The 22,632-nt window shown below is 36.9% G+C and overlaps 2 protein-coding genes across 2 annotated transcripts; both read right to left on the reverse strand.

The window, feature by feature from the left end:
• Positions 1-1,117: 1,117 nt before the first annotated feature.
• On the reverse strand, positions 1,118-2,109 carry LOC118594078 (olfactory receptor 186). Its single transcript, XM_036203868.1, has one exon. The coding sequence runs from the start codon at positions 2,091-2,093 to the stop codon at positions 1,164-1,166; it is 930 nt and encodes a 309-aa protein (XP_036059761.1). The 5' UTR covers positions 2,094-2,109; the 3' UTR covers positions 1,118-1,163.
• An 8,448-nt stretch (positions 2,110-10,557) lies between these two features.
• Positions 10,558-11,513, reverse strand: LOC118594098 (olfactory receptor 187). The gene has a single exon (XM_036203896.1). The coding sequence runs from the start codon at positions 11,505-11,507 to the stop codon at positions 10,578-10,580; it is 930 nt and encodes a 309-aa protein (XP_036059789.1). The 5' UTR covers positions 11,508-11,513; the 3' UTR covers positions 10,558-10,577.
• Between the last annotated feature and the right edge of the window lie 11,119 nt (positions 11,514-22,632).

Here is a 22,632-nt window from a genome sequence, read left to right on the forward strand (position 1 = left end):
AATAGCATACAATGATCTAGTCAAGAAAAATATATGATAAAATTGAAAAAAAAACTCTGTATGAAACCTAGGATTATGTATGATAAATATGGGGGAATTGGAGGGAGAAATTGGAGGTAGATATGATCATATAGCATTGTATTCTAGTATAAACTTTCTTGAGAATAATGAAAAAATTAAATAAATAAAAATATGCAAAATCATTAAAATAGAGGTATACACCAATAAACTGTAACAAAACAATGTAAGATAATCCTCCCTCCAAAAAGAGGCCTTTCAAGATATCATAAACAAAGAACAGGTAGGCATCTTTCCTTGTGGGTAGAAACAGGGGAAGTTAAGAGAATGCTCACAGTGTGGCCTTGCCTTTACTGTCTTTTCTTCATGATTATGTTCCATTATCTGGTGATTTTTCCCATGACTTGTGGTGTGAAGTTCTAAAGAAATAACTTTGGAAAAAAGAAGTCAGAAGAACTGGTATATTTCCTGTTCTTTTTGTTTTTGTTGTTTGTTTGTTTTGTTTTGTTTTTCGTGTGCTTAAACAATCCGGAAACTAAACATACAATGGTTAAAGCACACTTAAAGAGTTCACCCTAGATGGCCCTGTCTGCTGTGGCACGTATCTCATTAAGTCACCTGGAAGGAACCAGCATTGCTTTTTAAAACTACAGAAATAGTGCCAGGTGGTGGTGATGCACACCTTTAATCCCAGCACTCGGGAGGCAGGCGGATCTTCATGAGTCAGGCCAGCCTGGGCTACAGAGTTCTAGGAAAGGCACAAAGCTGCACAGAGAAACCCTGTCTCAAACAACAACAACAACAACAACAACAACAACAACAACAGCAACAACAAAGTCTACTGAAATAGTAAAGCCACATGTAAGAACACCAGTGGAATGTTTTCGTTCTATTTTATTTAGCATGAAATGAAAACTTAATGAGATTCTTCAAAATTTTCAGGTTAGAAATACTAACATTTTAAGGATTTTAGATATGTGGCCTTATCATTGTCAAAATACTTGAAGGATTGATTTAATCAGAGTATAAAAGAAATGTGATAATTACAATTGCGAAAATCTTTGAACATTTTCTAAAACAACAATATACCAAACTGGAAATGTCCATGGCTGTTTTATAGTGAATGAACAAGAGACTCCAGAGAGCTAAACATACCTCTCTAATCTTTTTTTCAGTGAATCTGTGACTTGCTTGTTTCTCAGGCTGTAGATAATTGGATTTAGCACAGGAATTATGACCGTGTAAAACAGAGAGTCCATCATACCTTGATCATCTGTTTGTTGAGATGCAGGGAGCACATACATGAAAAGAAGAGGCCCATAGTATAAAGATACAGATAAGAGATGGGCACCACAGGTGGAGAAAGCCTTCCTTATGCCTTGGACAGACTTCCTTTTTAAAATTGTAAACAGAACTAGTGTATATGAAACCAGGACAGTCATAATGGTGAATACCTGTATTGAACCAGACAAAATAAATACTAATAGGAGATTAAGAGTAGGATCAGTACAGGAAATACTATATAATGGTATGATATCACAATAAAAGTGATGGATTATATTAGAATTACAGAAGGTTAATCTAAGCAAAAACAATACATGAAACAAGGAATGAAGAAAGCCACCTACAAATACTGACACTAGTAGTCGGATACATAGTCTATTGGTCATAATAACTGGGTAAAGTAATGGCTTGCATATGGCTACATAGCGATCATAGGCCATTGTACCCAGAAGAAAGCATTCTGTGGTTCCACCAAAGGCAAAGGCAAAAAACTGTATCATGCATTCAGAAAGTGATATCATCTTGTTCTTGGATAACAAGTCAACCAACATATTAGGAGTCACTGTGGATGATATCCAAGCATCTACAAAAGCCAAACTCCCAAGGAAAAAGTACATAGGGATATGGAGGTGAGGGTCACTCCAGATAAGAGCAATCAGACCTAGATTCCCCACAACAGTGATGAGATATATCGCCAAGAATAGCAGGAACAGGGGCACCTGTACCCCTGGGTGATCTGTGAGTCCTGTGAGGACAAACTCAGTCAACAACGTTGCATTCTCTTTTTCCATGTGTTGCTCACTGGACATTGCCTGAAATGAAATAAAATAAATATAATGGAATATTCACTAATATTTTAAGGTCATTTATGGGAACAGTATTTGGTATGAAATTACATCTTTACCAGAAGTCTTTTAATTTTTCAGATCGTCTGGATATAGGGTTATAGGCAGTTGTGAGCCACGATATGGGATCTAGGAACTTAACCTGGGACCTCTCTGCAGGTGCAATAAGTGCTTCTAATTGCCAAACCATCTGCCTATCCACAGTTCCTTTTTCTCTCTCAGTATCAGCTCCCATTCAATAAACTCATTTCCTATGTTAAACCAAAGGCCTAGATATCCAAAGGGGGAGAGAAGAGAGAGACAAGGAAGGCATATTAAGCAGAGTGAGCAAGGAAAGGAGCAGGAGTGAACCAGAAGACAGTATTGTGGACACTAGGAAAAGAAATGAAATAAGGGTAGCACAGGAACACAGTGCCAAGTGCAAAAACAAACACTCTAGGGAGGGAGAGGGAGGGAGGAGAAATCGCCGAATTGCAGAGATGGTTAGTAGCTTCAACAAGAGTAGTTTCCTTTTTTGAATGGAATTAAAATCATGAAGTAGCAAGATGTTAATGTGAAAGGCGTGCCAAGAAAATGAATAACGTGAATGATACAGCACCCTTCATCAAGCACAGAGGACAGATGACAATTGTCTGTTTCATAGATCCATCTGACTTGCTTCTTCTGTAAAATATTTTAAGCAGTTCTCAAAAGAAAGAGTAGGCAATTGAGAAGAAATGGAGTTAATCAGAGAGGAAAGGAGAGTAGAGATAAAAAATTAAACTCATATGGAAGAAAAGGTCATAAAAATAGGCAAAAGTAACAGTCATAAGTTGATAAGTATAATAAAGGTAAGCCACGGAGACAAGAGGGAGCATGAGAGATGTCCAACGCGAAATAATGAGGAAAGCCCAGAGGTTGGAGGGAATATTTGTCCTAACTCCAGTGTTCTTGATAGCTGAATTATTCATTTTATTAAAGAATTCAAGTTTATACTATTATAGAATCTATATATATGACTAGGAGAAGACTTCAGCTTTAAAATTTGTATTTTTATAAGTATAGTGACATTGTCTGAAGGTTCATTCCACACAAAAGTGACAATTTATCTAATTTTTAGTAAATAACAGAAGCCAAATATTGACCAGATACAGACTATATGAAAAACCAATGCCAATAATAGTATAGATAAAGTAAGATTTTATTTTGAATGAGTTTGCCTACATTTTACCCCAAATCACAAAATCATTGAAAATCCTCAAATAAAGTGTATGTAGGTATCTTTCAAATAACAAATATATATATATATATACATACATACACAAATATACACACATACATTTAGATATATTCTCCTACAAATGTATAATCAATATTATTATATATAAAGTACCCAATTACATTTATATGTATTTATGCAAAACTGTACCAGTGTACATATACATATAGTTATAATGGTAAATATTCATTTGTACATATTTTATACCTATACCACATATAGATGAGTTATTCAATGAAATTGTTGTCACATGGGAAGGCATAAAGGAATTACTATTTAATTTGTCAAACCTTCAGTTTTAATCAAAAATGTAATTTCCTTGGATGGGTCTTTATATTAGAATTGTCTAATTATTTCTTATCCAAGAATAATGTCATTAATCTGAGAACTGAGTTTTGAAGCACTCATATTTTATCTCAATATAACTTATAAAGTCCTTATGAGTAGGGTAGAATGACAGTAACTCTTTTTATAGGGAATAGTTAAATTTATAGCTGTGTTCCTTGCTCCAATTTTAGTCATGAAAATAAAACATGAAGATTTTTCAGTCTTTACTTTTAAAAAATATCTACTGGCTATTTTTGCATTTTGTACGCAAATTCTGAAATTACTGTAAGTTCATAGACTTTAAATATTGTCAGTTTTAAATCTTTTTTACAAAAATTAATATTAGGAAATACTTTCAATGTTACCAATATCTTCTAAGGAATTGTAGAGATCCTTCAAAAGCAGAAATAACACATGACAGCACTGTTGTGAAGACCATGTAGTTCACAGATTCACTTGGATGGCTTCACTTACAAAACTAAGGGAAATGTTGCTTATATAATTGTTCCTTGAACATAGTGTCAACCAATTGCACACTTGTGCAATTTTTTCCTAGGGAAGAGTAAGTGCAGAACCGAAATTCCCCTCAGAATGTCTTAGGATTCCCTGTGGGATAAAGTGAAGATCGTCAACTGGGCATTGCTGATGGAAGTGTGTGCAAAATTCAGATATTCCCAAAGGATTGCAAAACATCAAATCACTGTGAGCAAGTCTAGCTTCATAAGTTAAAATTACACTTAATGTCATTATATTTCATCATAAGTGACATGCCTGGTGTCTTTATGTCAACTTTGCTTTAGATATGAAATTGAACGCAATGAGTGCTTTGGTGTCATGATGTCTATACAAATCAAAACTTAATTTTAATAAATTGGCTGCCTATATTTCCTACAAGAGAAAATCCAAAAATAATATTGTCCTGATAATGCAAATAACACTGTATGCTTGAACATTACTAAACTCTCTTAGTTTAGTCATAAATATGATAAAAGTTATAGTAAGAAGGTATACGTCATGGGGGAAGGGTAGAGGAAAACCAAAAACAGATGTTGTAGGATAGAGGCCAATAGCTATGCTGTCCAAACAGCTGTGTCCATGAGTTTTAAGATTTGAGGACCAGCCAATCACTTCTAAGTGATCCCACCCACCATCCTGAGAAAATTTATTTCAATAAATTAGCCCTTTAGTAGACATTGTATGTTTAAACATAATAATGTGTGAGTGTTGGTGTTTAGATGTGTGTGCACACATATATTTATGTACATACAATTTTTTTTAACAATAGGGGATATCTCCTGACAGTAATACCTTTATTGCTTTAACTGATCATATAGTCAAAACCTGTATTCTACAGTGGTAGGTAGGTTTCCATATGACTTTTTCAGAAAGAAATTTATTTTATTTATCCCTGTTTATGCTCCATCCTCTGCCCTACTTTCCTTCCTTCTACTCTGATTAACCCTTCCTGTTTCAGAATATGAAAAACAACTTAAAATCTCCTGGATCTATAGAGTTTATATTGTGAAAATGGCCATCATACCAAAAGGAATATCCATAGTCAACACAATTCCCATCAAAACTGAAATGCAATTCTTCACAGAAATTGAAAAATAATCTTGAATTTCATGCAGAATTACAAAATACCTAGGCTATCACAAAAAAATGAAAAAGGAAGAAAGATTTTTTAAAAAAAACCTGTAGGAGATATCACCATCCAAGATTTCAAGTTATACATAAAGCTACAATAAGACATCATGATATTTGCATATAAAACAGACCCATTGATCAATGGACTAGAATTTAGGACTCTCACATAAACACATTTCAAAAGCCATATGAAGTTTTACAAAGCAACATTGGAGAAAAGACAGAATCAGCAAATGTGACTGGTCAAACTTGGTAGATATGTGTAGAAAAATGAAATTCTTATCTCTCACTCCACATAAAACTCACCTCCAAATGGATCAAGGACTTCAGCAGAAGATCTGACACCCTGAATCTGATAGTGGAACAAGTAGGGGATACACTTGATCTCACTGGTATAAGAAGGATTTCTCAAGAGAACTCTGATAGAGCAAGCATTCAAACCAGCAATTAATAAATGGGACCTTAAGAAATTCAAAAGCTTCTGTATAGCCAAGGACATCATCATTTTAGTGAAGGGGCAGCCTACAAATGGGAAAAAGTCTTTACCAGCTAAACATCTGACAAATGGCCATTATCTAGAATATACAAAGATCTAAACAAATCTAATCATCAAGAAAATGAAGAAGACAATTAAAAATGGGGCATGAATCTAAACAGAGAGCTCTCAAAGGAAGGCATGCAATCAGATGAGAAACACTTCAAAATATTCAACATCTTCAGCCAACACAGAAATACAAATGAAAACAACTTTGAGACTTCATCTTATCACAGTAAGAAGGGCTAAGTTCAAAACCACACAAGAAGACAAAAGTGAGTATGGATGTGAGGAAGGGGATACTCAGTCACTACTGGTGAGTGTGCAAACCAGTGTGTCCACATGGAAATCAGTGTGGAGGCTCTCTAAAAAGCTTTAAATTCAGCATGTAGTGTGATCTCGCTATACTTTTCTTGGTCATACCCAAAGGACTCTGCATCCCACTGTAAGGATACCTGATCACCCATAGGCATTGAGGAACTCTTCCTATACCAGCAGCAATAATATTACTGAATAACAAAATCCAGTGAAAGGAATTAATTATATTTTCCTATCTTCCTTGGTGCTTCTGATGCCCACTAAACTTTTAGAACCACTGTCTGAAAGGGTCAGAGGAAGGAAAGATCTCTCAAGGGGCGCTTAAGACACATGGACATATGCTCAACATTTTCTCACAGCCAAATCTCAGACTGAAGAGACTACTTTCCCAGCCAAAACTTTGAATTTCTCATAAGTTCTAGTCTAAGATAATTTATCAGAAATTTCTTTAAAATATTTTACAAAATACTGTAAAAGTATGTGTATATATTACATATACTATTTATATTATACATATATTATGTAGATGGAGATGAATGAGAGATATGGAATTTTTAAATCACCAAGTAAGGAAATAATGTGTCCTTATAATATAGTGTATGTCAACTATTATTAGCATATTCATATGGTAGTTTTAAAACATAAATTATTTTTTATACAAATTGGTGAGAAGTCTGATATGATACCATCCTTTACATGATAATTTGTCCTTTACTACATCCTTTACATTTGAATTAATATCCATTATATAATGTATAATGGGGAATAACATGGCATTATGGAAAAGAAAGTAGACTCAAATTTCACATCCTTTTAAATTTTTTTTTAAAATTTTATAATTATTTTAATTTTATGTATCAGCCACAGATTCCCCTGTCTTCCCTCCTCCCACCCTCCTGCCCCCTCTCCCAATCCAACCCCCACTCCCAACTCCTCCAGGGCAAGCACTCCCCTGGGGATTCAGCTCAGCCTGGTAGATTCAGTCAGCACAAGTCCAGTCCCCTCCTCCCTTCACCCAGGCTGAGCAAAGTGTCCCTGCATAGGCCCAAGACTCCAAACAGCCAGCTCATGCACTAAGGACAGGTCCCAGTCCCACTGCCTGGTGGCCTACCAAACAGTTCAAGCTAAACAACTGTCTCACTTATCCAGAGGGCCTGATCCAGTTCCATGGGGGCTCCTCAGCTATTGGTTCATTGTTCATATGTTTTCACTAGTTGGTTTTTTGTCCCTGTGTTTTTTCTAATCATGGTCTCCACATCTTTCACTCACACAATCCTTCCTCTCTCTCACCAATTGGACTCCCAAAGCTCCACCTGGGGCCTGGCCGTGGATGTCTGCATCTGCTTCCATCAGTCATTGGATGAGAGTTGTATCATGACAGTTAGGGTGTTTGGCCATCCAATCACCAGACTGGATCAGTTCGGGCTTTCTCTTGAACATTTCTGATAGTCTATAGAGGAGGTATCTTTGTGGATTTCTGGGGACCTCTCTAGCACTTTGCTTCTCTCTATTCCCATTGGGTCTTCATTTATCATGGTCTCTCTTTCCTTGTTCTCCTTCTCTGTTCTTGATCCAGCTGGGATCTGCTGCTCCCCTATGCTCTCTTCAGTCTACTCTTTATTAATAATAATGGCAGGATAAAGCAATAGATAATTTAGAATAAATCAACATAAGAGAACATAACAGCAACAAATAATCAATAGCATGGGGTGTCTAGGAAGAAAGGGTAGCACGTTGTACTGATAACCTTTCCATGTTTCTGGAGCTTCTGGTGTGTCCCCTCAGGGGAACTTCTGAGCACATAATGATCTTAAAACATATTGGGATGTGGATCTCTGGAATTATACAATATAGTAATGTCTGTTTTAAATACTTACATGTTGTGATCAGATCCTTTGATATTTGCAATTGCTTCTCTATAGTATTTAGTCACAGTCTACCAATAATCCAAGCTAATGAAACTGTCAGTTTAATTGTATGATATCTATGTCTACCAAGAAAAACAGCAGTGACAACAGTTTGAGTTTGTATGCAGCAATAATTCTAAGCAAAGTAATATATTTGGTCTCATTCTTTACATTTGTTTGTTTGTTCATGTAGTGTGTGTGTGTGTGTGTGTGTGTGTGTGTGTGTGTGTGTGTGTGTCTGTGTATGTGTGTGCATGCCACATAGCATCTGTGGAGGCTAGAAGACAACCTATGAGAGTCAATTTTCTCTTTCTTCCATGTGAATTTTGGGGTAATTTAATCCAAGTCCCACATCTTAAAGCTTGGCAACAAGCTTAACAAGCAGAGTCACTTCACCAACCATGGGCTGAGTTTTCATTAAAAAGAGTGAGTGACATGCTCAATGCATTTTGTGTATTTGTTATACCAATTCACTTCATCTTCACAAACATTTATGTAAGCTCTTGCATGTGTAAGTTACTGTGATATAAACAACAAAAGTCACAGAGTGGTAGAAATTTAGATTGCAATCTATAAGCCAAAGCTACGTGTCATATAAGGTCAAGTTTGGCCCAAGAAGCATTAAGATATTAAATTCTTCTATTGAGTGAAATTTCCTGTCCTAGTTGAGGTTATGTGAAAGCCTCATAGGAAAGTAGGCATATGGTCATAGTTTTGTCAGACTTTGAAAAAAACATACTGTTTCAATAGTAAACTAAGATGGAGTAATAATGGCAGGGGTTCTCTATGAAGAAAACTTTGTAGAGGGCTTCTAAGTGAAAGCAAATATGTAAGACAGTCCAGAAGTCTCTCAGAGATGCATTTTGGATATATATATATATATATATATATTTTTTTTCATTTGGAAAATTGTGAAAGAAGAAAGAGACAAGAGTTAGAGGAGGTTTCACTAGAAAGGACCTCAAATCACATGGGTGTGAGAAATTCATAGTAAAGGAAAAATATAAACATGCCTACATCAGCATATAAACCAGATCTATATAAGCTATACATGAAAATAAATACTGTTGACTATTACTAAGGTATGTGTATACAGTCTAATAGTTATGAAATTAATTTAAAATATTAAAAGGGGTTTGATTTAATCAGTTTGGGTCATGAATAATTACCTAGCAGCATCATTTGTGAAAGAAGAGAGAATATGCAGGCTGAAGGATATAAAACACAACAGTTTTACCTGAAAAGGGGTGTGATTTTTAGAGTGAGTGCCTCTGCTGCATCAATAGAAATATGTATGACCTTTCAGGGATGATAGAAGAAAGGCAAGGTGGAACTGTAGATGGATGGCTACCTCAAGATGCATGAAGACATAGAATGTGTGAAGGCAAACAGGAAAATTGTTACAAATACACACACACACACACACACACACACACACACACACACACACCTGTACACTCACTTATGTGTGTTCTCATTTTCACATCTCCCCCACCCCCAAATCCACTTTGTTCTATGGGACCATAATGTGTAACCATTATTTAATCATTGATAATATGCACTTGAAGCTGCCTTCTTTCAAATAGATATTCCAGTAATTGTGTGTTACTGGATGCTTCAGCTTAATAGTTCCATTTTACCTAAAGTAAATACAATGGACACTCTTCACCCCACCCCCATTCTACACTCTCTGCTGCACGTTTCTCTCAACTTGTCCAGTCTACTGTTGGCTTTTGAACTACATAAGGTCTCGAGATCAAGACCATCAGACAATATAAGGCAGCACTGGAAAAGGCCTTTGAAGGCACCCTGGACTACAGAAGTAGTAGCCTCCATTCATTCATGCAAACATCTGAGCTCAAAGGACCACCTTAACAGTTGTTCCCACTAAATAATAAGTATCTCATTGTACTCTCTTTTCTGATGATTTCTCTTGTAATTTTTAAGTCGAGCTTCTCTAAGAAGTGAAATAAAGATATGTTGATGGCTAGCCATATACCGTAGATAAGTTCGTGTTCAGTGAAATAAAAACCTTTTCCTTCAAACAGGTGGAAGTAATATTTCTCCAAACTACACAGTAGTATTGGTATCAAGGAAATAGCATTCAGTTATGCTTTGTAGAAATGATATTATTTTTAAGTTAATACACTTACATAGCCACACTGAAAAAAAAGTTCAACATTGGGTTAATTTGTTTTCTGTTGTAGTTATTATCATATGTAATAACAATGTTAGAAAGTACTCTTATGGTCTTGATATAGGGATACACACACACACACACATATATATTTTAAGAACTTTATAGGCACTTATACTTTTGTTAATTAAAGTTTTAGATGAATTACAATAGCAAAAATCTTTGGACAGTGAACACATAGTCACATTGAACCTTGACTATTTTGTGATTATTTACCCAAACAGAACAGATTGTAAGAAATCTAAACATTTCTCTGTAATAATTTTGCCAATGAATCTATGACTTGCTTATTTCTGAAACTGTAAATAATTGGATTTAACACAGGGATTATGACAGTGTAAAATAGAGAGTCTATCATATCTTTATCATCTACTTGTGGAGATGCGGGGTGCACATACATAAAGAGAAGAGGGCCGTAGTATAAAGACACAGATAAGAGATGGGCTCCACAGGTAGAGAAGGCTTTCTTTATGCCTTTATCAGATTTCTTTTTTAAGATTGTAAATAGAATAATAGTGTAAGAGACAAGGATAGTTGAAATAGTGAAAACTTGAATTGAGCCAGAGAAAATAAAAACAATTAAATAATTAAGAGATGTGTCAGTACAGGAAATCTTTAACAGTGATATAATGTCACAATAAAAGTGATGTATCATGTTGGAATTACAGAAGGTTAATCTCAATAAAAAACCTTCATGAATTAAAGCATGAATAATTCCTCCTACAAAAGACAAGACAATCAGACATACACACAGACCATTAGTCATAACTACTGGATAAAGTAAAGGTTTGCAAATGGCTACATAGCGATCATAGGCCATTGCTGCCAAGAGGAAACATTCTGTGGTTGCACTGATATTAAACAAAAAAAATTGTAGCATACACTCAGATAGAGAGATCAGCTTGCTCTTAGCAAAGATGTTAAGCAGCATCTTTGGAACCACTATGGAAGATATAGATGCATCTACCAAAGCTAAACTTCCAAGGAACAGGTACATGGGGATGTGAAGATGAGGGTCATTCCAAATGAGAGTGATCAAACCAACATTGCCCATGATGGTGATGAGATAGATCACCAAGAAGACCAGGAACAGAGGGATTTTCCACAATGGCTGGTGAATGAGTCCTGTGAGGACAAACTCAGTCAAGAGTGTTGTGTTCCCCTTCTCCATTTCCTCACTGGATGGCTCTGAAATGAAAGGTAGTGAATGTAAAAGAGTATCTGCTGAAATTTTTAAATTGAAAACTGGAGATGGGGACTTGAAGGGAAGGCAAACATTTATCAGAAGGCCCTTTAAGTTTTATTTACCATTATATAATAAACAAATTATTTAGATTAATGTAACAAAATTAATTTAATTTTTAAAAGCATGAGTTGAATACTATGGTAAGGAATTTTAAAGACTATAAAATATTTTTAGTTATGTTATGTGTGTGTGTGTGTGTGTGTGTGTGTGTGTGTGTGTGTGTGTGCGTGTGTGTGTGTGTGTGTGTGTATGAATGTAGGTACTCAAAGGGGTCAGAAGGAAGTGCAGTATCCCTTGGAGCTGGAGTTATAGTCATTCATAAGCTTGTAAGCTGCACAAGATGAATTGATCTCCTGTCTTCTAAAATAGCAGTACTGCTCTTAACCTCTGGTCCATCTTACAGGCACTGGATGTCAAGGATGTTAAACAATTGGAACACACTGACCTTTTTTAACTCACTCAAATGTTTCCATAGGGAATAGCATTAGAAAAATTTAAAAATATTTTTTAAATTAAATATGTGGTGGTGGAGAAAATATGTTCCTGGGAAGGGAAACTAGAGGGAAATATTAGTTAGAAAACCATTGTTGTTGTTCTGAGGTTTGTAAACCACATCATATATCTGAATTACTTGGGAACATTACATGAAATTTGGGATTTATTTCCACAGAAACTGACATAGTATTTTAAAATGATGTTTAAAGTCTGTATTCTAATCATCTTTAGGTGATACAGATGTGTGTGAGGTGATATGACCTTGAGGATGACAAAGTAGTGACAAGATCAACTTTTAAAAATGAGTAAATTAGAGTGTACAGTGACACATGACACCTGTGTCATGAGCAGGGTTATCATGTGGTGACTGTGCACGTGGCCATCTAAAACTGAGAATGGTGACTGGACGAGGTAGCCAAGCTGTGAGAAGTACATCTTCTGAGCATGCCGGTGACGAGTACTGAGGAGGAGTGAGCAGTGGTGAATCGTGATAACAGTAATGGAAGGAGCGAACGCTGAGTTAAGTGTGTAGTTGGAGTTTTCCTGCCTGGCCCAGAGCCAGGACAAATCTCTCTTACCCGCCAGTCCCACAGTCGCTCAGACCCAACCAAGAAAGCACACAGAAACTAACATTGTTTACAAACTGTATGGCCGTGGCAGGCTACTTGTTATCTACTTCTTCTATCTTAAATTAACCCATTTCTATTAATCTATACTTTGCCACATGGCTTGTGGCTTACCAGTGTCTTTACATGTTGCTTTTCATGGCAGCGGCTGGTACATCCCAGAATTCTCTTCTCTCTTGTCCCGCCTATACTTCCTGCCTGACCACTAGCCAATCAGAACTTTATTTACACAGAGCGATATCCACAGCATAAGTGTGACTTGGCGTGGCAGAGTACACCAAGAGAAGGAAATGGAGACAAGGGAATCAATGCAAGATGCTGATGTTAGAGACGTTATCACAGAGGTAGATTCCAGTTTTTGCTAAGCATCTGAGCCCTTTCCTGCCACCTAGGCAGAGAGGCTGTCCACCACTGTAGAAGCCATTGCGTTTGAAAATGGCTTTTGCATTCTGACAGAACATACAGCAGAACTAGGCCTAAATGTGAATTCACCCTCCTAGATTCAGTTTAGATTAGGAAGGGGGAGAGACACCCAGATATGAAGAGTAGTTTCAGTATCAAAGGCAACACCACCTTGACTCCAGCCACACAGTGCATCTCTTGTTTTGACACACAGTTCACTAGGACCTGCTACACTTACAGCACCAGTGAGCTGCATGCTGGCTTCTGATTCTAGCTATTTACTGACTATCTGGCTACTTGCTGTTATTGATGATTTTTCTTAATAATATTTAAATACCCCTACATTTATTTCCATCAGTGCCAAATTTCCACCTAATAATGCATTTTTTTTCTTGGTCACGAAAAGCAGTTAGCACCAATGAGGATCAAAAGGGTAGCACATTCTTGTAAGCCCTAATGCTTAAGAGTCTGAGGCAGGGGATTCATTCTTTGGTCACAGAGCAAGAACCTGCATCAAAATAAATAAAACAACAGCAAAAAAAAAAAAAAGAGTTCAACTCTATAGCTGAGAGCTGTGGTGCTTAAAATGGGACAGACACTAGTAATGACAACATCAAGCAAAACATCAATAGTTAATTAAAATGGTGGTAGGACAAGTGAAGGGAACTGGAGAGCTGGAATTAAGAAACTCTTAGGAACTTCCCTGAGAACAGTTCCTCATATGTGACAGATGGGGTGTCAGAGAATAAAAGGAACAGAAGACAGCAGGAACCCCAAGGTGAAGCAAGATACTTGGGGGTGGTTGAAGAATGCAGACAGTCCCCATGTGTTTACTGCTTCTAAGTTATCGCAAATTTTACCTGTAGAATGTTTATGCATGTTTTAAGTAAAAGGACAAATTCCTCAAGGAGATAAGAGGAATGTATCAAGAGATCGAGAAGGACAGCAAAGGGATATTTTGGAGGGTAAAATGAGAACAAAGGTGAGGAAGAGAAAGGGGACAGGAGAGACCCATCATAAACTAGGGAAGACAGCAGCCAGAGGGAGAGGGGGAAAGAAAGGGAGGCAGACATCAGAGGTCCAGCAGAACATCTGGATTCTCACTGCTGTTCTTCCTTAGCCCACCCTGAGTATTTTTTATTTTCCTTTTCCTGCAAGTCAAAATACAACTTGCTGGAGAATCTGTTTGCGTAAAGCATTGATTTTACGAGTTTCATGTTGACGATGTGCATCTCATCTCTGCCGGACATTTCTCTACATATTTTCATCTTTATTTTTTATGTCATTAATTACCATTAAATTTATCTAGAAATATTTCTGATTTTATTTTCATTGTTTTTCCTTTCAAGGTAAAACTTCATGTTTTAGTCCATGCAATGCCAAATAAAATAATTAGAAATTCTCAAATAAATTTGCATTTAAATCCTAAGTATGGGAAAGGGTAATAGTGACACAGAATGAAGTTCTCTACATGTTTCCCATCTATTTATATATGGTGTGTATGTTTGTATAAAGTAAACACAAACACAGATATATCAGTGTATGAAACTTCATGAAACATGTAATATATATGTATGTATCTCCATGTATATAGATACATGTGAACTGTTCTTTCTCTTTCTGTATATGTATATATACTCTTCAAATAAATTATTAGATGAAGATGATAATATAGGGGAGTTAGAAAATGTTCCTAAATGAATAAAATAGTCACTTTTTAAAAACTGGAATTGCCATAACAGTTTGCTATGTAAGATCAACTTAATATTTTATCTCATCATAACTAAATGTTATAGTTGATTAAGTAGTTGATAAAAAATCTCAAACCATAAGAATTCAGGTTAAACTATTTTACTTATTAATATTTAATCACAAAATAAAATATACACTCCTTTATTGCTCTTTTTTCTACACTGATCTATAATCTGAAAGGGTAAATATAAAATTACTATATATTTAACAGCATTTTTAGCTCTTCTTGGAGGCATGAATATTACAGAAATCATTTCTCTCTTACCTACATCCTGGAAGATGTTTCAGAGATCTTGACCAAGTTGGTCTTTCTAAAGCATAGAAAAACACAGTCCTATAGGAAGGCAGTAACATAGGAAGCCGTTCTTATCACAGTGGCTCATAGTGGAGTGTTCGTTCTATAAACAGAAAATGTTTATATAATTTTTCTTTTAACACATGAGTCAAGCAGATGTAACCCTCTGCTTTTGCCAAAAGGAGGAGAATTGAAGAGCCAAAGTTCCCATGGGGAGCTCAAGCATTCCCCAGGGCAAGAGCGCAGCTGCTGTGCTGGGCACTGTGGACCGGACACGTGAGGAGTCCAAATGATCCTATTTGGGCTCTTCAGACTTTTACACTATGAATATCTACTCATAATGTCCAAATATAGCATTGGATATAGAAACTGCATTGTATGCAACCATTTTTTCATCCCATTTCATCCCACCTGACATTTCTGACAGGTTAGGCAAACTTTTATTTAAATAAATTTTTAAGGTTTGCCTACAATGTTTCATCATGGTGTCCTCATATGAAGATGTTATTTCACTTTATTCATATGCATTCTCTTGCCCACTGCCCCCAGAATTCCTTTTCTTTCTTCCAGCTGGTATTCCTTCTTCTAGTTCCTCTCTTCTTTAGTCTTCTTGTGACATGTGCTCTATTTCCCTTACTTCCCACCTTGCCTTAGATCTCTTCTTCCTTTGTAATAACCTCTATTTATTTTCACGACCTACAAAGACACATAAACAAACATACACACATATATGTATATAGATAAATTTAAAGTCAAGTTCTGTATATAAGAGATAAATACAGTATTTTTTCTTTCTGATCTGTCTTATTTCACTTGACATAATGATTTCGAGTTCTACACATTTTCATTCAACTATCACTGTTTTATTTTTCTTTGTGACTAAAAACATTTCATTGTGTATAAGCATCACATATTTGTTTGTTGATTAACACATAGGTTGGAATAATTTTCTGGCTATTGTGAAAAGTATAGCAACAAACAAATATGTACAAGTATCTCTGTGGCACAGTGATTCAAATTCCTTAGTGTATACTCCCAACCACAGTACAGCTGAATCACAGTTTTTCTCAGTTGTTTGAGGAACTCTGTATATTTTTACAGTGGCTTCACAGGTGCGCATTACCACCAGCCAGTGCTTTCCTTTTTTGCCATGTCTTCATGAGCTTTGGTGGTCATTTGGTTTCTTGGTGATAACTGTTATAGCTACAGTAAGATGGAGTCTCACCATAGTGTTAGCTAAGAGTGGTAAGTATTAGCCAGGCAGTGGTGGCACACGCCTTTAATCCCAGCACTCGGGAGTCAGAGGCAGGCAGATCTCCATGAGTTCAAGGCCAGCCTGGGCTACAGAGAGAGTTCCAGGGAAGGTGCAAAGCTTCACAGAGTAACACTGTCTCAAAAAACAAACAAAAAACAACAAACAAAAAGAATGGTAAGTATTCTTTGGAAAACTATCTCTGTAGATCATATGTTGACTGGATGATTTGGTTTTATGCTAATTAATTATGGGGAAACTTTATGGATATAATATCTTGCTCTGAAAACTTCTGTTTCATAGTTTTTTGAGGTAACCAACATGACTTAAGGAGAGCCAACATCTCTAAATTACTTAAAGTTCAAGCCAAAGCATAGCTGTTCTTCTCATCATACAAACTACAGACAAGTCAACCTCCCTTAATCTAAGCTGAAATCTGATCAGAAATTCTGGGAGTAAATAAGGAGAAAGAAAAACTAGCACATGGACTGTGGTGGTATCATGTTCCCCAAAATATTGTGCACCCTAATAAATTTATGTGGGGTCAGAGAACAGACAGCCACTAAATACAGAGGTTAGAAAATGGTGGCACTCATGCCTTTAATCCTAGCCTTACAGAGACAGAAATCCATCTGGATCTCTGTGAGTTCAAGGCCACATTGGAAACAGCCAGGCATGATGACTCTCGCCTTTAATCCCAGAAAGTGAGCCTTTAATCCCAGAAAGTGAGCCTTTAATCCCAGGGAGTGATAGCAGAAAGTAGAAAGATATATAAAGCATGAAGGCCAGAAACTAGAAGCATTTGGCTGGTTAAGCATTTAGGCTTTAGAGCAGCAGTTCAGCTGAGACCCATTCAGATAAGGACACCTCCAGGCTGAGGAAACAGGATCAGCTGAGAAGTTGGCCAGATGAGGTAGCTGTGGCTTGTTCTGCTTCTCTGATTTTCCAGCATTCACCCCAATAACTGGCCTCAGGTTTGATTTTATTAACAAGACTCGTTAAGCTTCCTGCTACAGTGGATTCCATCCATGGTTCCCCAGCATGAAAGCCTACCCTCTGAATTTCCTGAGCTCCTGTCTTCAGTAGTTGTAGGTGGGCTCAGGAGTGTTCTTTACAGTAGAGTAACACTTTTGAACAGTTGCCCACAAGTCTTTCATCACCAAAAGACAAAAGTTATGAAAGACCCATGAGCACTGGAGAAACCAAAAAATTGAAATGTGAATTGTCTGTAGAGAGAGAAGCAGAGAGGAGGCATGTGTGGCCGAGGAGGTAGCATATACATATTTGAGACTACACATGAGTTAGAGGGGTGGTCAGAGACTATTTACTCTCCAAACTCAAAGGAAGGCTCTAGAAGGCTAAAAACAACAGGCGCATGTTCAGATTTTCCTTTTGATCAATTAACCTGAGAACTTGTCTATGAGTACTCATTCTTGGGACTGGAGAGATGATTTAGTGGTGACGAGCACTTCCTGCTGCTCTAGAGTACTCAGGTCAGTCCCCTACATCCACATGGTGGCTCCCAATTGCCTCCCAATAGTTCCTGAGGCCCTCTTTTGGTCTCTGAGGCTATCAGGCATGTATGTGGTGAACAGTAATACACGCAGGCAAAACACTCATACACATTAAATTAAAAATAAGTAAACGCCCATTGAGAACAAGTACTTAAACTTTCTTTTCTGTCATTTAGAATTGATATTTGGATAATAGAATGTATCCTCACATCATAACAGCATTGTTTTATTTTGTTGTTGTTGTTGTTGTTGTTGATGATGATGATGTTGTTTCTTGGAGACAGGGTTTCTCTGTGTAGCTTTGTGCCTTTCCTGGAACTCACTTTAGAGACCAGGCTGACCTCAAACTCACAGAGATCCACCTGGCTCTGCCTCCGGAGTGCTGGGACTAAAGGCGTGCGCCACCACCATCCAGCCCTCATTTTGTTTTTGTCATTGTTTCCTTATTCTACTGACCAGAAAGGGGGAAATCAAAGGGCATTACTTTTTGGATGACTCAATAGTTTGCCTGGTATTTTTACAATTTTATAAATGATAAAGAAATATTGAGTTAAAAATAGAATATACAAAGCAGGGAGTCACTGTGAAGACTGCAGAAAAATCAAATAACAAACTGATGGAGGCAGGTAGTTCTTAACCAAACCAAAAATGTTACTGATCCCTTAAATTTTGCATAATTATCTCCTAATTTTCTTTAATAGTAACTTTCAACTATAAGAGTTCTTTACCATTACTTCTGGTAGAAATAATCTTTCCAAATATATTCATTTAATAAATGAGCTCTGGGATCTTGTTGAGATTTAATTTGCATATACCTGATGACTAATTATGCCTACCATGTGTTCCATGTATTTGTGCTGTTGTTTGATATACTCATACTTTTTTCATGAATTTTCTCTTCAAGTGTTTGTCAGTCTTGCAATGGAGATACTAAAGTTTCTTTATATAGTAAGTGTATAAAACCTCTGAAATTGTAGTCAAGGCCCTGGTTAAATATTTTCACTTAATAATTGCCTTGGTCATAGTGTCTCTTCACAGAAATAGAACAGTGACTAAGACAAAGGGTCTAAGGGAAATCAGTAGAAAGGGTGGAAATGGGGTGTGAGATAGGAGAGCAGGGTGAAGAAGAGAATATAGGAAAGGATAAGTAAAAATGGCCTGTTGAAAAAGTCATATGGAAACCTACTACTACAGAAAGCTTCTTAAAATGTACGTACACACATATAAAGAGAGGCTAATGTAGTCTAAATACAATAGAAAAATACCCCAATTAGATAATTCATGATAGCCAATTAAAACCCTACTACCAGGACTTTTAACATCTTAATTGTATAGTTGAATATACACAATGTTAATGGTATCCTAAAAGTCTAAACTATATAAAAAGGCCGAAGAAGAGGTATTCCTTTAACCAAGACACAAAGAGAAAGATCACGTGCATGTGCTATAGGCAGCAGAACTGGATGGGTGGGTCTGTCCTATGGCTGGTGCTCAAATGATTCCATCATAAATTCTAGGTTCAAGACATAAAATTGAAGAATTTACTGTTTGCTCTAATGTGTTTCTGTATTTGTTCTGATCTTTCCTTACTACAGGAATGGAAATGTTTATTCCATTCGATTGTATACTGAAAGTATATAACTTAGTGTGTGTGTGTGTGTGTGTGTGTGTGTGTGTGTGTGTGTGTGTGCGTGTGTGTGATTTACAGAAGTTTACAGTTAAGAGACTGTATTCAACTTTGAACTTTTAAACAGTCTTGGGACTGTTAAAGACTAAGGGAACATTTGAAGTTGGAGTACTGAATTTTGCATTAAGAGATTGTGAGCCTATATGGGTTAGGGGTGGAATGTGGTGATTCACAAGTTCTGTGCTTGAAGGTCAGATTGACAAACAGTGAGGCTAAGATATTTAACAGAATTTAGAGTCATCTAATATAAACCTATGGGTGTGTTTTACTAGAGGGTTTGTAATTGAGGTCAGGAAACCCATCTTCAATGTTGTTTTAGTTAGGTTGCCATTGCTAAGATAAAACACCATAAGCAAAAGCAGGAGGTGGTAAAAAGGGTTTATATATAACATTACATATATTGATCCATCACTGTGGGAAGTGAGGGCAGGATTCTGGCAACAGGAGTTCAACAGAGGCCATGGATGAATGCTTCTTATTGATTTAATCTCCTGATTTGCACAGTTTTCTTTCTTGTTTAAACCAGGACTACCTGCCCAGTGGTGGCACCACCCACAACAGGATGGGCACTCCCACAAGAATAGACAACTAAGAAAATGTCCCACAAGCTTACTTACAGGTCAAAGTGATAGGGGCATTTTCTCAACTAAAGCTCCCTCTTCTCAGATGATTCTATCTATATGTTGAAGCAAAAATCTAAACAACTCAGAAGTGGATCTCTCTATGGACTTGGGTCTTTGATTGGATAAAAGAGAAAAGGTAAGTGGACGTTCATCATTCTTCTCTCTCTCTTCTTAGTTGTGAACTCCCTGTACGTGAAGAGCTGTCTCATTTTCCTGTCACCATGCCTTCCCTACCATGACAGACCACACCTTCCAACTGTGAGCCAAAACAATTCCTTCCTTAACCTGCTTCTGTCGAGTGTTGTTATAGCCATCGAACTGTGACTAATACAAGCATCTCTACATTTTGTCCAAATACTGAGATTCTGTGAGAAGCTGGTTTAAAGGTGATAGAGTAATTACCACAGTTGAAGAAATGAGAAAAAAGCTTGCGATTCAGGCTGTGACAGGGATATAGCTGGTTTCTTCCTATTAGACTTACAGCAAGAGTTGGGAGCAAAAGAGAGGGCCGGAGGTTTTAACAGCATCACTTAGCCACAAAAGACCCAGAAGTGAAGCTATGATGAAAGGAATGTTGGCAACTGAGGAGATTAGGGCCATTAGACCCCACTTAAGTTAGTAGAAAAATGAGTCTCAAAACTGGACGGACTACAACCAGCAAAACCTCCAGGAATAAAGGTACTATTGGTTGTACAGTTCTAGGGCAGTTGTTTTTAGGGTCTTGTCCTATTCTTCAAGAAACTGATATAAAAGCTCTCACATATTTTTAAGTAGAAAGGAAAGTTTATTTGGAATAAAGCAGTAGAGAATATCATAATTTACTGCTTTGTGTGTTTGGGGGATTTCAGCTTTGGCAACAAGTACCTTAGCCCATTGGGCCATCCTACTGACTGAACAATTTGTTTACTGTTGTACTAGAGCAAGGAAATCCATGACAATTTGATGCATTCAGCAGAAATCAAAGATAGACAGGGAGATTAAAGATTTAGAGTGGGACAAGGGTAGGATCAGATATGCTCCAGGTGGAGACTATTGCCTTTGAGAAGTATAAACAAACTTGAAGTGAGACACCCAATATGATTGGTTAGGCATGCTTATTTATCACTCTCTGATCACAGGTTGGAAAGGACAGAACTCAGTAACCTGATAGCTATTAGTCAAGGCTTTAGTGACTTTGAAGTGGTTGTTAGAGAAGTTGTCGTATAGTTTACAAAGTTATTGCTAATGAGAGCAAGGCAGCTTGTTATCCATCTAACTTAAAAAGAGGTTGAATCGTTGTTTATTGTAGATTGCAAATAGCTTTCTCAGGCAAGATACTGCAAGTTGTAAGAGATTTATTACATATAGCGGAATATCCTAACTAGAATAACAGACTTATCTGTGAGATTTGAGATGGTTATTTCACTTGTACATGTTTTAGCTTCCCCACCTATGAAAGTGAAATACAATTAATTTTATAGGACAACATATAAATATATTAGTACAATCATGTCCCTGAAATGGATCAAAATCAACAGAACAGTACATTAAATGTCAACTTCATATCCAATATTCATCTCATTATCTTATATATTTATCTAAATGACAAAATTTAATAAGCTAACATTTATATTTGATCAAAAATAAAAATTTAAGTTGTATATCACTTGTAAGATATAGAGTCCCTTGGAACTATACCAGGAGTGGTACAGATGGATCATATAATAGATTTACTTCTGGCACTCGGGGCACCTAGACATTGGCTTCCCTAGTAGCTGTACCTGTTTGCACTCCTAAGAACAGTGAATAAGTTTATTTCCCCACATTCATGCTAGCATTAGTTGCCATATGTTGTTTTGATCTTTGCCATTTGACTAGGGGTAAAAGGAAACTCAAAGTAGTATTAATTTTTTTATTATTATATTTGTGTTTTAATTTTACACATCAGCCATGGGTTTCCCTGTCCTTTCCCCTCCCTCCCCCAGCCCCACATTTCCTGCATCCCCTCCCCTCCATTCCCATCTCCTCCAGGGCCAAGACTCCCCTGGGGATTCATTTAAACCTGGTGAATTCAGTACAGGCAGGTCTAGTCCCCTCCTTCCAGGCTGAGCAAAGTGTCCCTGTGTAAGCCCAAGGTTCCAAACAGCCAGCTCATGCACTAAGGACAGGTCCTGGTCCCACTGTCTGGGTGCCTCCCAAATAGTTCAAGCTATTTAATTGTCTCACTTATCCAGAGGGCCTGATCCAGCTGGGGGCTCCACAGCCTTTGGTTCATAATTCATGTGCTTCCATTTGTTTGGTTATTTGTCCCTGTGCTTTTTTGTTGAGACCAAGATTGTATTTCTGTTTTTTGAGAAATTTCTTTTTAGTTTTATGCACCAATCTTTAACTGAGTTATTTTTTTCTTGGTGTTTAGTGTTCCTAT

This window comes from Onychomys torridus, chromosome 12, assembly GCF_903995425.1.
Source record: "Onychomys torridus chromosome 12, mOncTor1.1, whole genome shotgun sequence".
Classification (NCBI taxonomy): domain Eukaryota; kingdom Metazoa; phylum Chordata; class Mammalia; order Rodentia; family Cricetidae; genus Onychomys; species Onychomys torridus.

What these genes read in the sequence shown, in the direction of transcription:
- LOC118594078 (XM_036203868.1), bottom strand. Translation starts at nt 2,093, where the DNA reads ATGGAAAAAGAGAATGCAACGTTGTTGACTGAGTTTGTCCTCACAGGA.
- LOC118594098 (XM_036203896.1), bottom strand. Translation starts at nt 11,507, where the DNA reads ATGGAGAAGGGGAACACAACACTCTTGACTGAGTTTGTCCTCACAGGA.